The 16,712-nt window shown below is 26.3% G+C and overlaps 2 protein-coding genes across 4 annotated transcripts; one reads left to right on the top strand and one right to left on the bottom strand.

Annotated features, from left to right (window-relative positions):
• Positions 1 to 3,666: 3,666 nt before the first annotated feature.
• Positions 3,667 to 13,235, bottom strand: LOC114125201 (protein fem-1 homolog B). 3 transcript variants are annotated; one of them, XM_027988744.2, is made up of 14 exons: positions 12,940 to 13,235; positions 12,540 to 12,854; positions 12,283 to 12,460; positions 11,624 to 11,827; positions 11,131 to 11,292; positions 10,869 to 11,067; positions 10,284 to 10,427; positions 8,470 to 8,644; positions 7,464 to 7,598; positions 5,671 to 5,897; positions 5,051 to 5,164; positions 4,837 to 4,964; positions 4,629 to 4,775; positions 3,667 to 4,227 (listed from the first exon to the last, which is right to left on the bottom strand). In XM_027988744.2, the coding sequence occupies exons 2-13, from the start codon at positions 12,738 to 12,740 to the stop codon at positions 4,639 to 4,641; spliced, it is 2,004 nt and encodes a 667-aa protein (XP_027844545.1). In that variant the 5' UTR covers positions 12,741 to 12,854; positions 12,940 to 13,235; the 3' UTR covers positions 3,667 to 4,227; positions 4,629 to 4,638. The 3 variants fall into 3 exon arrangements, with proteins under 3 accessions (XP_027844545.1, XP_027844544.1, XP_050053690.1); XM_027988743.2 differs by having other exon boundaries at positions 4,633 to 4,775; XM_050197733.1 differs by having other exon boundaries at positions 3,667 to 4,775.
• A 179-nt stretch (positions 13,236 to 13,414) lies between these two features.
• On the top strand, positions 13,415 to 16,712 carry LOC114125202 (ataxin-10). The gene is made up of 7 exons (XM_027988745.2): positions 13,415 to 13,733; positions 13,890 to 14,242; positions 14,410 to 14,574; positions 14,736 to 15,028; positions 15,099 to 15,283; positions 15,368 to 15,431; positions 15,584 to 16,712. Exons 2-7 carry the CDS (start codon positions 13,902 to 13,904, stop codon positions 15,769 to 15,771), a joined length of 1,236 nt encoding a protein of 411 aa, XP_027844546.2. The 5' UTR covers positions 13,415 to 13,733; positions 13,890 to 13,901; the 3' UTR covers positions 15,772 to 16,712.

Raw genomic sequence — 16,712 nt, 5'->3', positions numbered from 1 at the left:
ATAATATTAAAGTAGTTTTCAGTATTTATTTAAAAAAAAACTGAAACAATCACTATAATCAGGGCTTAAATTATAAAAATATGTATCGCCTTTACGTTTTCGAGTAGGTATTCAAACATTATACATTGCTAATGAATACTATTTTATTTTATACTAAATAAATTTAGTATTTAATAAAAAAAACAACAGTAAAATATTTCGGAAAATATTAACTATTAAGTTAATTAACTTTGAATTATTCATTCCTGAAAGATCAAAAAAAAATTGTTAAAATATGAAATTTCAATTGGGATGATGATATAAATGTCATTAATTGTAAAACGTAAAAAAAGGACGAACATTATGTATAACTAGGTATATTGGTATATATTATATACTAGATATGTATAATTGTTCATTGGCATTTGAATTTTTTGATTTTGTTAAATTTTTTATATCTTTTTGTTACAATAATGTGTTAGCGTTATAAAAAAACATTTGGAAACTATGATTGTAATATGTGCATACGTCAGACAAACTTTAAGTATACAGTAGGTACCTATATAGTATATTATGAGCAGTGCGAAGGGGTGATATATATAGAATTGTCGAAATTGAATGTCAGTGAGAAGATGACGGAACGTAAACATATCTGAATATAATTTTGTCTAAGTAATATAAAAACTTAATATTAGTAAATAAAATTTAAAACTTTTTTAATTTCAATTCATTAATCATTATGAATATTTCTTTTTAAGTCTTAGAGTATTAATAATCAATTATTCAACTTTATTTTATATATTTTAGCCTTTATGGAACCACATACCACCAAATGGTATTTACTATTTTAATAAATAATAAATACTAATATGATGACACCGTATTGGTTGATTTGTGTGAGGATAATATCTACGCTTCAAAACTGAGAGTGAATCATTTTTCGGAAGCGTAATAATAATATTATTGTAGTGGTTATGTTGTGTACATTATATTGTTATATTAATAATATTAGTCAAACACAGTAAAAAGTAGGTTTCTCTTTTATTAATGGAATAATTTCTGTTTAATTTCTACTGTTATTTGGCCATAGTCTACGTCGCATACCTATATATATGTACCGTAAATTACAAGACAAGTCAATTAAATAAATTTACTTTGATAGACTTTTCTCAAAATAAACAGAACGTTTCTTATGAATATATTACATATTTAATGTTATTTTATAATAAAAATACATGATATAAATATATAATATTTATGGTATTTAACTGTTTATTATTTTTAAATGTTTTTCAAATTACAGTGAAACTTCTTATAATGGATAAATAGCTGACATTTTTAGAAACTTAAACATTTTCGCTACTTAGGTACCTATCTACCTATCTAGCTATGGAAAAACCTTTAAATACGGCACGTTCTACATAACTAACACTAGTAGGTATGGTTAGATTTTAATAATTTTTATCGTAATTATTATCTAAGTATATATTTTTTTACCATGTGTTTTTTACACATAATTATATTATATAAACTGGTAGGTACCGCCGTTTTTCCGAACAATATTTTGCTCGAATGTCCGAAAACCCGGAACCTTTTTCCCGACGGTTATTGTTTCAGAAATAAAAATTTAAAAATATTCTTATTATTAGAAGCAACAGTGATGTATTTTTTTATGTATTATATTTTATACTTATAACAAAAGTACCACTATTTCTATCCATTCTAATCTATCAATAATCATTTATTCCACACGACAGTGCGATAAAGATTGTATTTACAAAAAAGTACGGGTATCTCGCCTTTAACGACATTTTACTTTCATAACAACGACATATTATTATATCTTTTTAATATTTAAATATTTAATTATTACCTGCACGGCTTAAGATATCTAAAGCCGTGATTACTACACTACATCATTTATTATATTATTATTAATTTTTATATTTTATACGTATTATAATTTATGGACATATATATCGATTCGGGTAAAATACTATTCAGGATACTGGTAATCAAAGTATATTATTATACTAGAGCCTATATCTCATCCATTGTATGAGATGACTGTCCAAGGTCGTAGCCAGTGGAATTTTTTAGGGTTTAGACCCTCCCCCGAAGTTTTTTTTTAAATAAAATTGAATAGTTAGAATTTCATATTTTATTACATAATATAACATATTTATACTCTAACCCCCCCCCCCAAAAAAAAAAATATTTTTCTAGCTATGGCCTTGTGTCTATCTCATTCGGGAGATAACTGATTTTTTCAAAAATAATAATACATATATGTATAAAACGTATATTCCTGCATATACAAATAATATAAACATACATACGAGTATGTCTTATGTGTACCTATCATTTTTTCAATATATTTATTTTTTCATACTTACACCTTTCCTCCCCCTTCACAATAGTTTTTGAATGCCGGTTGCTAAACGAAATAAGAAAAAACGGAAAAATGAGTACCGGTATGGTGTACCAATGTTGAATGAGTCACTGGATATGTTTATGTATTGAATGATATTATATCATTGTATACGAAAAACGATTAGAAACGATCTATCTACATCAGCGGTCTCCAATACGCGGCCCGCGAGCCACATGCGGTCCTTCAACAGATTTAGTGTGGCCCGCACTATTAACAACACTGCAATACCCTTTCCTAACAATTATTTATATAATATAATATATGAGTTTTATATTTTTAATTACTAACATTAATAATGTATGCGGCCCGCAAATAATTTTCAAAAATTACATTTGGCTCTTTCTAAAATCCAAGTGAGGACCACTGATCTATAAATCAATAAGTATATTTCATGACATATTTTTTGACACTGTTATGGGCTACGAGATGTCAAGGTTAGGTTAGTATGACCATGCCTCGTGTCGAGGAAATGCATATGCTACTAGTGAATAGTGACCATGAAACGTGTCGGGATAGTAAGCGCACCAATTTTTATACTGTAATAAGAATGCAATTATGAGTGTGGTCACCTAGTCTTCGAAAACGCATCTTTATATTATAATAATTATAGTATTATTGCACATTATCAAATCCGGGTCGGCATTCGCAACAACTACAAGGACACCTGGTTCCACCCAGAGGGCTACAAGTCGACACAAACAAGAGATGCACCACAATATATAAGGGAGCCCGAAGACCAGCAACGGCAGATGTACCATAACTATCAACACCTAAGCACTTTCACGACACTCAGCCACTTATTATATTAGTTACATGTACTTTATTTTATACATAATAAAAACATTATTCATTACTTAGTTATAACTTTCATTCTAAATAACATTTTGGATTCAACTCTAATATTGGCACACAGAAACACTGCTATATTACCTAGTTAAATTAACTTATTTTACTATTACCTAATTATATAAATAATACTCAGTAAGTTGAATTAAATTTTGCGAAATATTGTGTTTATTTATTTTAACTTCAAATGCTTTTAAAAATAAATCACGTCAATCCGACTTATATTGTGTTTTAAATATTGTTGTATAACCTACTCGTATATGAACAATTATTTATATGGAATCTTTCATTAAACAAAATATTTAAAGTCTCTGTTAATGTTTGGGATTATATCAAACCATATAGGTTTATTTGACAAGTTCAATGAATTTATTGAAATTAATAAATTATCAATTAAAGTATACAAATAATCAGTAATCAATAATTTATTAATTTAATTATAATAAAATTTCACTTCAAACAAATAAAATCATAACATATATATTTAAAAATACAAATTAAATTTTATTCTTACTGTTGGCAGTATAAATTAAATGGAAAGATAAAACTTATCTTTATAAAATGTAAACAATTATAAAATATAAATTTAAACAATTTTACAGTCTAACAAGGATTAATGTATAAAAACTTTCATCAAAGTTTCTATTAATAACACAAAACGCATAGTTACAAGATTAAATAACTATATATTAAACAAGTTTACTTATTTACTTTTTTTTTTTTAGAAATCAGTAAATTATTTTATACAGTTTTTTATAATCCTGAGAAATCAATTAATAATTAATAATGTTTAAAATAAAAAACTGGTTGTACATAATTAATTCCATAAAAATATCAAGAAAAAAAAGATTATAAAAAATAAAAATATATACACGTAGGATAGATAAAATCATAATAAAAATGCATTATCTTTAAGTCTCTTTAATATTCTGCCATGAGCATTCATATAATATCTGCCTACAGTTGACCTGCATAAAATTATAACTTAATTATTTACATTTATATATTATGGCATATAGAACAGTGATCTTCAACTGGTGGATTACGACCCAATTTTGGGTAACAAAAGTTCTAAAATTGAGTTGCAATAAGTTATAAAATTTAAAAAAATTATTTCTGTACCATTACATGTAGTACAAATTAAATATTACCTAAAAATATGTATACTTTTATTTATTCAGTTATAAAAGTATTTTTACAATAGCTTAATAAGATATAAAACAATTTTAACTTTTTTTCTTTGATTTTCATGGCTAACAAAGCCATAGTAAAATATATGGTAAGAAAAGTGGGTCGTGAATCAATAATATTGAAGACCACTGATATAGAATTTACAATTTTTTTTTTTTTGTCTAAATAATTTACTAACTAACAATCACTTAATGTAAATTAGTGAATTGTACTAATTTTTTTGGCAATTGATCGCGGTAGTATTTTTTTGGACATCGATACCTAAGCACACTGGCGGATAAACATTTCAAACTCCTTGGAATATTGTTTGTTAAATTAAATAAAGCTAAAACAATAATTAATTATTAAATTTAATTAAGTCAAATTAAATAGAAAAAAATAATTACTCGACAAATATCCTGTATGAGGACAAACTCCTAATTTGTTTACAAAATCTGTGTGTGCACCAGCATTCAACAACTCCATGACCATTTTTCTTGTGTCTAAATAATCACTGTTGTGTGGTATATGAGGACTGTAATTATTGTAAATTAAAAAAAATGACTATTAATTTAAAGAAAAAACAAAGGATGTTTCCAAAACAATAATACAAACACTTACAAGTCAGTTATGAATTTACCAATATAATGAAGGGGTGTATTTTTACTATTATCAACTGCATCTACATTTGCTCCACAATGAACTAATAGTTTCATTGCAAGAAAATTTGGAAAGCTACAATAAAAAAATACAAAAAATTAACTATTCTACTAGTATATGTATTCAACATAAAATATATATGTGGATTAAACACGATTAAAAAATAAAAGTAAAATCTAGATCAGTGTTTCTTAAACTGTGTTCCACGAAACCCTGGGGTTCCGGGAAAATCACTTCAGGGTTCCATGAATCATGAGCACATTTTTAAAAATGTTCAAAAAAATTACTTTAAAAATTATTAGTGGCTAGCGGGGAAAAATGTTTTAAGCGTTAAAACTATTGAAACAAAATAAGAGTTCTAATTATCAAACTGTAGTAACTTATTATTGAAAGCTAAATAAAAATAGCTAAATTTTTTTTTAAAAAAAATGTAGCGGTTCCCCGATAAAAGTGGACACAAAAAAGGGTTCCATAGATAAAAAACTTTAAAAAACAGTGATCTAGATAATAGGTCATAGGAGAAAATTTAACAAACTGTTTTTTTTCCAGTTCTTGTATTTACTTGTATGGAATTATCTTACCAGCAAATTCCTGTTGTAAAGATATTATCAACGTTTGTATCATAATTAAGACACAAATGAAGTAATGTTTCGCCTTTATCTGTTTTGAGTTCAAGTTTATTTATTTCTACTATAACTTTCATCAAATCGCCTACCATTGGATCATCTTTATTACCATTTTGTAATAATGCAATACTGGTTATAATAATTAAACCAAGTGTTGACTTCATATTTGAATAGTATTCACTCTGTAGAAATAGATCATTTTATATTTTATTAATTTATTATTTAAGAACACGAGATTCAGTACATTAATTACAAGTATTCACCATTATTTGATGAGAAATATAAACGTATACTTACATACAATCCAGACTACCTGGGTTGATCAAGAATTTATCAAACTATCATTCACATGACATATAATGTATATGTATATTTTTTGGACGACCACTGATTTTGTATATTTTTATATATTGATTTACTATACTCCATTTAGGTTGGGATTGAAAAGTTTTCAAGCACTTATATGTGATGTGGATCATCGTTTGACCTCCCTAAGCTAACATTATGTAATCTATCTTTGGTTGACAATTATCAGTAGCAGTTATTGATCATCAATATTGGTGCTGGTGCTTGTGTATACAGAGATTCATAAATTGAAGTGGGTCTAGTGGGGGTCATCAAATGATAGGGATGCACTAACTCGACAAGTTTTGGTCGGCCAAGTAATTCAATCTTACACTGAATAGAATTTATAAAAATCAAGGTGCACAAGGTTACCCAATCTGAAATAAGGTAGGTAACAAATGTCTAATAATATATTTTAACATTATTAGTAATTTAAATAACAAGATATAACTCATCATAAATTATTTAATAATATATGTTATTATTATGTATAAGGAACTTGATAATTGTTAATATGTCAACTAAAGTACTTCACATTTACATAGTCAGTTAACTATTTATTTTCTACACTCGAGCAATGTTTAGTTAATTTGTTTTTAATATGAATTTGTGGTTATCGCCAAAAAATTAACAAGAATCAGTACTAATACTTAATGCGAGAGAAATTTTTTCACATATTAGAGTATATTTAAATCATCTTTAAACTGTTATACTTTGGAAAAATTATGCAATATGGAAGTGTATTGTAAAAATATACTAATATACTAAACAAATCCATTAACAACATAAATACAGTAAACTGTATACCAGGACTCAGGAGTGGACAAGTCGATCAAGACTCCCTTTTGTAATTTTATAATTTTTTTTTTATATACTATCATTCTTCGTGACAACCTAAAAAGCTCAAGAGGTCAATCAAAAGTCCATAAAAGTTATCTACTCCTGCAATAAACTCTTTGCAACAGCTATTTTATTTTATTTATTTATGCATGATATGAAAAATAATTAAATGGTACCAAACAAATTTAAACAAATATAATAAAACTATTGTTGATAAGAATCGAATTTTAATAGAAATTTGTATTATATCAATAAAAACTGTAACAACTCAAATAGAATTAAAATTGAAGGCCTAAACATAATTGTCAATAAAAGTTTATAAAAATACTAACTCTACATTATACTTTATACATGGTTAATGATGTCGTTGAACAATGTAACGTAAAAATATACGATAACAACACTCCTAAATAATTGATATTTTTTATTATTATAACATTTGAAAATAGTGGCCATCCAAATAAAATGTGTATACTGTAGTCTGTAGTCCAATAAATTATCAATTGATCCAGTAGTTTGGATAATACATAAGTACCTGAATGTCTATTTAATTATTACCATACCTTTTCAGTTGAAAAACAATCAACATCGGGTAATATTTTTTTAATAGTAATCAATTCATTACAAGCAAATTGTAAAATATTCTTTAAATCCAATAATTTGATAATAACATTATTTTTAATCATTTGACAAAATACCTGTAAAACATGTAAATTAGAAATTATATGAACTAAAAATATTTAACTTTATAGCTAAAACACTAATGTAAACAGAAGCTCTAAAAGATATTATTTTAGTTTTGTTAATTTATTTATAAATTATTGAATGTTAAATTATAGGGGTGTAGATTCAAAATGAATAATAAGTATGTTTATATTTAAGTATACATTCTTAACACTAAATTATAAATATAACTAATTTTTTTATTTCAACTGTTTTAAAACATTTTATATTTTTGTAGATAAAAAAAAAAAAAATAGATCAATAAATTAAATAACTAAAATTATTTTATAAAATGAAATTTATTTTCAAGTAGAAAATACCAGAACATACTAATTAAGAACTCTAGTGTAAGAAAAATGATTCAGAAAAATAATAATACACCATTTAATGATGTATTGTATGTAAATTAAATGTCATTATTAATTTTTTGTTATTTATTATTTGAGATTTTGAGGATGTTGCTACTTATAAAGCTTAGCAAACTATAAGTTGTTGGTTGCTATAGCTTATTAATTTTTATACATTTTTTTTTTAATAGATCACGAAAAATGTTATAATGCAAAATATTAATAAATAAATTTAAAAACCAACTTTTAAATTTATTGTTACGTTTAAAAATAATATTTTATTATTTTCTAAATTTAATATTGTAGTTAAAATTTGAAATTATATGAATAAAAATAAAATATTATACACATATTTTAAATGAACTAGTCTGATCAAAGTAATATTAAGAAATTTATTAATAATACTATAGCTTTTTTTAATTATACATAATATATGTAATAAATTATGTAGGATAAAATTATTTAAACATTTTTGAAATTTTAAAAGATAAAACATTACCTGTGTGAATCGTATAAGATCTTTGCATATACTATGTTTATTATGTTTAGCTATTTTTAAGGCATGGCTCCAGAGAAGTACACATGGTGTAAAATCATGTTCATCTGCATAAACAGCACCACGGTATATGATTGATTGCAATAAATCTGGATTGTTTTCTCCTAAAATCCTTTCTCTAAAATAATAAACATTAAAAAAATTAAATAATAATTAATTTTTTTTATTGGGCATGTTCTATAACTAAATACATTTACTACATAATAAAAAAGGTATTGGATAGTTTCAGAGCTGATAGAAGGGAAATATGCGTCCTAGGCAAGGAAAATTAATTCGCCCTCTCAAGATCATGTTAAGTATAGACTAGGAGTGTAACAGCTATGGTTTTTCTCAATATAACTTAATTTTTTCTATACATTATTGTAAATAATTTTTTCAAATTTTTTAAAAAAAAATTATTATTAAAAAACTAACATCTGAACTCTGAAGGCGCCAATGATATATCGGCACCCTAGGTGATCACCCAGCTCACCCATCCATAAGACTGACCCTTGATAGTGTCAATCACAAATTAGTACTTAATGAACTAATTATTAAATTATGTTGGTATTGGTATAAAAGGTATTACAAGTAATTTGAACTAGGAAAATCTTTAAGAGCTAACCTTAAAGTACTGCAGAGTATTTTATTTGGTCTTCTATTTTTTATTAGACATAAAAATTAATTACTAATGGTTATTAATGTAGATGTTAAAATCATGTATTTAACAGAAGACACTGTAATTATCAGACATGAAAAATGATTGAAAATTTGATTATTTAAACAAATAAAACCTTAATATTGATAAAATGTTCTTATAATTAACTCTTCTAATTTTACCATACTTCAATATAATGTGAGAAATATTCAGCTGATTATCCCAGAACTATTATCTATTTTCATAATTAAAGCTTATTGTGTACTTTAATATGTGACTTTTTCCTGGTTAATATTTTACCTTGCCAAATTTCTACCTCATAAATTCTAATTGGTTTAACAGTTATGGTTGTATTGTTATTAAAGCCTACTAGTCTATTCAAATAAGTCACATCACCATTGATCCTTTTATAAACTACAACCTTTAATCGATGTGATTGATATAGAGCAGAGATGGCAAACTGGCACGCGAAGATTTTTACTATAATATATTATATAATATTATAGGTAATTGGTTAACACATTTAAAATTTTTTTTTTACAATAATATAACACACAATATTGCAATAGAATCAATAGAATAATATAATATTTTTCATATGGTGCGCTCTCTAAAAAAAAAAAAAGGTAAATTTAATTTTTGGCACGTAATGTTCAAAAGGTTTGCCACCCCTGATATAGAGGCATTCACCATCAATAATATTAATTCGCTCAAACCCAGATATACTCTTGTATACTCCAAATACAACTCTCCTTCGTCAACTTACAATCAAACTTCTAGATAATATCTTACAGCTACATTATTGATACTATTTACCAATTTAGGAGGTAACCTCAATTATCACTACCCTGTATGGGATATGTTGGTAAAAACCGCCATGGTAATGAGTAATTGACTAATGACAATAATATACAACTATCTCTAATCTTAACATTTCTTATATTGGTCTTGTTATTTATGTCAACCCTTCCATCTTTCGCAAACTCTGCTGTTGACTTGTTAATTTTCTTCAACAGTTTTTACCGGTCTCTTATATAGTTTGTCATGAAGATTATTTATAAAATAAAATAACTGAATGTGAATAATAAATACTAAATTGTTGACAATAAATAAAACTTACCTAATTATCAGAGATTCAAAATGTATAGCTTTATCATCATCTTTTATATCTAATAATTCTTGTACAGTTTGACATTCAACTTTATTATTGTAACATTCAACTGTTTTGTTAACTTTTTTATTTATAATTGGATGCTCTTCATATCTAAAATTAAATACACATTTTAGTATTTTGTAAAAATGTATTATATATATATATATATATATTTTTACAATAACTAATAAGATATTCAAGACTCCTTAAAAACTGAGTAGAGTCTGACCAAATATACATACTTAACAAAAGTTTAAACCAGTACCTATGTAATAATAACCAAAGTAATTATAAAACAATGTCTACTTTTTATGACTGCACTAAATGTGTATAATCAAAAATTAAAAATTAAACAAAATAAATATCAAACATTTAAAATTGTTGAGATTTGACTAGTAATAGTAACATCTTACATTTGATCTAGTAATCTGGTGTAACTTAAAATCACACCATCAAGTGTAGTCACTAGTTAGATACATCACTGTTGAACCATTGAGCCTTTTATTGTTAATATCATTAAATTATAGTGTGATTTACAAACTAGATTCATACCTCCTTTTCATTGCTCGGAGTAGAATATCATATCCTTGATTGAAGTCATAACGATCTTTGTCATTCAAAAAAGAAGCACCTAATAACTCTTCAGCTTCTATCTTCTCTTCTCGGGTCAAATGTAATCGGCTCTCATCAATGAGAAAATATACAAAATTATGATGTGTTCTTTCAGCTGCCACCAAAATTGGAGTTAGAGCTAGAAATAATAAGACAATTAATTTAAATCATTCATTTAAAAAATCAAAATAAATATCAATACACTGTTCATTTTTCAGTTGTTGAGCATTAAAAGCAATGAGTAGCTTAGCAATTTCCAAATTATTGGCTTGTGCAGCGAAATGCATGGCTGTAGATCCGCATTTAGTTTGTTTGTTAATATCCGCTCCTTTTATCAACAAATATTCAACAATTTCTTTATGATCTAGGATAAAAATAATATTTTATTAATTCAATAAAAAATATTATAAAATTTCATTTTTTTAATTTTGTTCTTTTTGGTATTAATAAGTACACAAAAATCATTTATAAGCTATTGTGATATAAAATTTAAAAAATGTAATTAATCATATAACTAAAATTTAATACATACGAGTACATTGTCATATGTATCAAATAAAAGTATAATAATATTATAGTTATTGTTATTAGATATTAACCTTTTTTTTTTATGCTCTTTTGAGTTTTATAAAACTGGTTTCTTACATTTATGTAGGTACTGAAATGTAACAATACAATTATAATTATGTACTTACTATTATGAGAAGCAATCATAAGACATGTGCTATTATATATATTGGTTATATTAACATCTGCTCCATGTTCAACCAAATATTCAACAGTATTTAGATCTCCTAAATAACAAGCAGCTCTTAATGGAGATGACTTAGTTTCAGTGAGAAAATTAACGTTTGCACCATTTTCAACAAGAATTTTGACTATTTCTATACATCCAATTCCTAAAAATTTAAAAATTTCAATTAGTTATATGATAACAATGTACCTAATTTAAAGTGTAAACAATTTATATTTGTAATAAATTGTATGATGGTTTAACTTATTTAACATACTTTTCTTTTTAGACTTATCAAAAACTATTTGTGTTCATTAACACAAATATAAATAAATATTATATGGAACACTATCATTTTTTTGACTTTTTATTAGAGCACAGTTCTCTTAGTCAAGTTTATTTTTTTTTCAGTAGAAATCAGTTAGGAAGTTATAAGTAATATATATAATTGTACATGATACAAAAGTCTAAACATTAGAGCAAGAAATACACTTTACATTAGATAAGTTTATACTGGCAAATGGCAAGGGAGAAATTGAGGTCTTGGTTAGCAATTTAATATTGTTTAATTTCTATTTACCAATAGAACGTCTATGTTTATGGATAAAATAATATACTAACCAGCTGCACACCAAAGCGCTGTAGCCCCTTTGACAAGTGAACCAAAATGTACCACGTTTCCTATGCTGTCCACTGTGACATTAAATCTGTTAAACAATTCCCTCACAATTTTTACATGGCCATGCAAACTAGCCTCCATTAGTAGTGTTAACTTCTGATTAAAGTGACATTTGTAGGTCTAAATGGGACAGAACACAAAACATTATAAAACGGATATAACTACCAATGGTTATCTGTTTGCTCGTAATCAATATTACCCTATTGATTAAAAAATTTGTCTCGACAAAGTCATCCATTTCGATTAAATTAATAGTATCAACGAAGCGCATGGACAAGTATTTTCCATCAATACCAAATTTGTTGGAGCAAGGTGAGAATAAGCTCGAGAATGAGGGAATATTACGAGGATCCACAACAGCATACTCCGAGGCTGTATCTGAATCTGATGTATCTGACATTTTTGAGGCAAAATTAACAGCGATCACTTTTGCTTGGGCAAGTTACACGAGCACACGGCTCACTCTAGAGAGTTCTCTCAAATTTGATAATCCGACATTCGTGTCATCCAATACCTACGTAAATAAGTAAATAGTAATACATATACAAGTAGTGAACTAGTAATTAATACTAAAAATTAAAATATAAACGATGTGTAACCTATTATGTGTGTGATGATAATCAGTAATCACTGAAAAGTGATTAATGAAAAGTTTTGAGTGAAGGTGAGAAGAACAGCGGCCGAACGACTGAACAAGACGTAACGACTACATTGATAATATATAATATAGGCATATAGGCGCATTGATAATCAGTATAATCACTATAATCACAAAATTCTATCATTGAACAAAACATGACATAAAATAAAGATAGAAGTTGTACTAAAGGCCATGCTATTCATAGATAATAATATTAGCATAACATGAATAATAATTAATCCATGATAGTAAAGAGTAAACAGTTCTGACTTCTGACTTCTGAGTACCACAGGCACCTTAATTATGTTATTATACACTCATTATCCTCTAAAGAAAGGAAGAGAAATTAGAGAATTATCTTATACCGTAATATGCCTATCTAAGGACTTTGATAATAATATCATATTTATTAATATCCCTATTTATCTGTATCACGATCTTTGATGATGGTTCCAGACACAGATTTAAAACACTGCGTAAGGCTGTGGATCTGATAATGCATTTATTATCAGGTCTGTGGTATTATATTATTATCACAGAATACCTATTATGTTTTTTAACCGTTGCACAAATTCATAGAGTAATATTCTGTGATACAATGTATTCTTTCTACGGTTATATTACTCTATAATGTACTCTGATCTAATGTTCAAATCTTTAATCTAAACCAAGTCCTAACTTGTAGTGACCAGTTCAGACGTGTTATATACTGCGACTGCGTTAAATCGTTTTAAATCTACGGCAGGAAAATAGGTAAATACTAATATTACTATTATACGTCATGCACATTACACACATTCAATGGTTAAAATTTTAGGAAAATACTAGAATATAAAATGGTTTTTTATTTTGTATTCAACAGTTGATACCGTGATTTACGTAATTTAATATATGTATCTTATCCCATAGGCGAACGTTATAATGTCGACTGGACAACAACAGAATAATGACGTACAAGAGTTTGTATGCTGTATAATGGATCTAAAAGCCAGAAGATTGTCTGGCCGGTCTGACCCCAATGATATAAAAAACGCGACAGACACTTTTCGTTGGCTTCGGAACAACTCACCCATCCTTGACAATAGTGATAAATGCCGATTGTTGGATTCAGGACTGATTGAAATCTGTTCATGGTACTGCAACACTTATTTTGCCAATGAGTCCCTGAGTTGTAGCATATTGTTACAGTTTTTGGCCAACTTCTCTGTGGGCCATGAGAACGCTCAGCGCCAGATATTTGAAAGTTTCTGTAACACATTAAGGTACATTGTACTTTCTAAAACTCCATACTATCATTAATAATCAATATAATATGTAATGTACACTCATCCTTCAAAATTCTTCTAACACGTTAGTCAAAACATTGATGCATTATTTATTCAATATTATTCACATTGAATATTTAAATATTTTTATTATTTTTTTTTAGACATTTTATTGTATCTTCTCAGGATTCTAAACTATTAAACAATTCAATGATGTTGCTGTATAATCTATGTTTATGTGATGTAAACTTCAGAGAAGAGATCTTAAAAGATGTAAGTACAGTTCAACAGATTATGACACACTGGTCTCAAAAGGAATTGGAATATAGGTGAGTAGTGTGTTAATACAAAAGTAGTATTTTGTAAATAGTGGCCATTCATTTCATAGAATATTACCAATTGTAATTATTCAATGAAACTTTTAATTATTTTTCTTCTATATAATATTATGTATTGATCATAACAGTAATTGAATTAAACATATTTTTAGTAAAATATTTTTAGATTCAATCTTTTCAAATTCAAAAGATTTTTTATTGGTCTTTACAAATCTTCCTGACTGTTCTAAAGATCAATTAATGGACATTATTTCCGTTTGGCTTGACAATTATCATGAAGAAGTATCTTTAGATGTCATTGTTGCGATAAGAAATAATTTTTTTATTGATTGTGTCGTAGACAAAATAACAAGACATGTAGTGAATGTTCTTGCTAAGGCTTCAAATGTAGAAAAATTCAATCATGAAATAAAAAGACACACTACTCTATTAAAAAAAATTATGGGTATAAAATTAGTTTCATTACAATTAAACATGAATTATATGATTGCTAAATAAATATCATTATTCCTTAGACTTGTTGGTATTCATACATAAGTGTGCCAAGGATAATGATGATTCAAATGACTTTAGCCGCGTGAAAGATCTATCAGCTCTTTTTAATTCAGATGTGCAAACCCATAATAGATTTTGGTTCAAATCAGATTTAATACGATTGATAGCAAATATGTGTTATAATAACCAAGAACATCAGAACCTAGTAAGTACATCTTATTGTAACTCAAGTCATAATAACTTTAATAATACATAAATTTATTCATATTTTTAATACCTACTTTTTCAGATGCGCTCTAATGATATTATTCCCATACTGTTGGAGTGTTGTGCATTTGATGCTAAAAACCCTTGTAAGTTTCATTAATTAATATTCAACTTACCAACAAAACAAATTATTTAGATTGAAATAATAGGTTATGTGTTGTTTAAATAAGTATACTTAATATATTTGCTAATAAAAATTATACATTACCATTAGCAAATCATTTAAATTTTGTTTCAGTGATGCGAGAATGGAGCTTATTTGCACTTAGAAATATTTTGGAAGGAAATTTGGATAACCAAGATTTTGTAGCTAATATAGATTCTGTTGGATCTATTGATCCTGAATCATCAATTACACTAACCGATACACTTAAAATGGCTTCAATTAAGAATTCTATTTCAGATAGTGACACCATGTTCATCTAAAGAAAATGATTAGTTTTAGTTCTGTTTACCTTTTACCTACATTTTATATACAATATTAATGATAATAGTTTATACACAAAGCTATTAATATATCATTTTTAAAAAATATTATAGGGGCTGCAGGCGAACTCGTATTTGTGTTTAACCAAACTGATACAATTAAACAGTTTCTCTTTTAACTTAAATTATTTAAAAATAAATAAAATGAGTAGGTACCTATACAAGAATTAATTTATATAGTACATATAACCTATATAACATATATAGTACCCATCATTTGTATACATGAGGTAAGACTGTAAGAGTTTAGACGCATCTCTATTGTAATCAAGGTGTATACCTTTATTCTAATTAAACATTTAAATTTACATGTTAGGTGCCTATGTGATATTACACAATGAGGACATTTTGGTTTTTAATTTTCAAAATGTCAAATGAATATTAATCACAAAACAAATTAAACACAATAAAAAAAAAATTAATTAAATACAATATATTTTACATTTACTATAAAACAATAGTTAATTGTGACTAATATTACTTTTAATCAATCTGAATGGCAAATTAAAGTCGCTATTATAGCTTAAATTATTAACACTCCAATTTCTAGTACAGCAATATTTATAGATGATGTGTTATTCTCTATATTTTTATTTAAACTTTCATCAACCCTTTGTTTTAAAAAAATCTTTATTGATCTATGAATATAAAAAGATAATACCACTAAAAATCTAAATAATTTTATACTTTATATAAATGTTATAATAAACATATATTATAAACATTCAACATAAAATTACCTGTCAAAATATTGTAAAAAAATAAACAAATAAAATTACGGTGCTATCAATTTTAGTGTGTCTAATCTAACCTACGGGCAAATTGGCGTCAATGTATGTACTTCGCTTTGTAAATAAATTTAATCGATATTGGATATAGTA

The sequence above is a fragment of the Aphis gossypii genome, chromosome 1 (genome assembly GCF_020184175.1).
Source record: "Aphis gossypii isolate Hap1 chromosome 1, ASM2018417v2, whole genome shotgun sequence".
NCBI lineage: Eukaryota > Metazoa > Arthropoda > Insecta > Hemiptera > Aphididae > Aphis > Aphis gossypii.
Note: the sequence above shows the minus strand (reverse complement) of the source record. Positions and strands in the feature narration are given on the sequence as shown.

Excerpts from the sequence above, each read along its gene's own strand:
- LOC114125201 (XM_050197733.1), bottom strand. The coding sequence starts at position 12,740 with ATGTCAGATACATCAGATTCAGATACAGCCTCGGAGTATGCTGTTGTG. Across the intron at positions 11,828-12,282 it reads AGCGCTTTGGTGTGCAGCTG|GAATTGGATGTATAGAAATA; the intron begins GTTAGTATATTA and ends TTAAATTTTTAG. Across the intron at positions 10,428-10,868 it reads CTCCGAGCAATGAAAAGGAG|ATATGAAGAGCATCCAATTA; the intron begins GTATGAATCTAG and ends ATTTAATTTTAG.
- LOC114125202 (XM_027988745.2), top strand. The coding sequence starts at position 13,902 with ATGTCGACTGGACAACAACAGAATAATGACGTACAAGAGTTTGTATGC. Across the intron at positions 15,029-15,098 it reads TCTATTAAAAAAAATTATGG|ACTTGTTGGTATTCATACAT; the intron begins GTATAAAATTAG and ends ATTATTCCTTAG. Across the intron at positions 15,284-15,367 it reads ACCAAGAACATCAGAACCTA|ATGCGCTCTAATGATATTAT; the intron begins GTAAGTACATCT and ends CTACTTTTTCAG.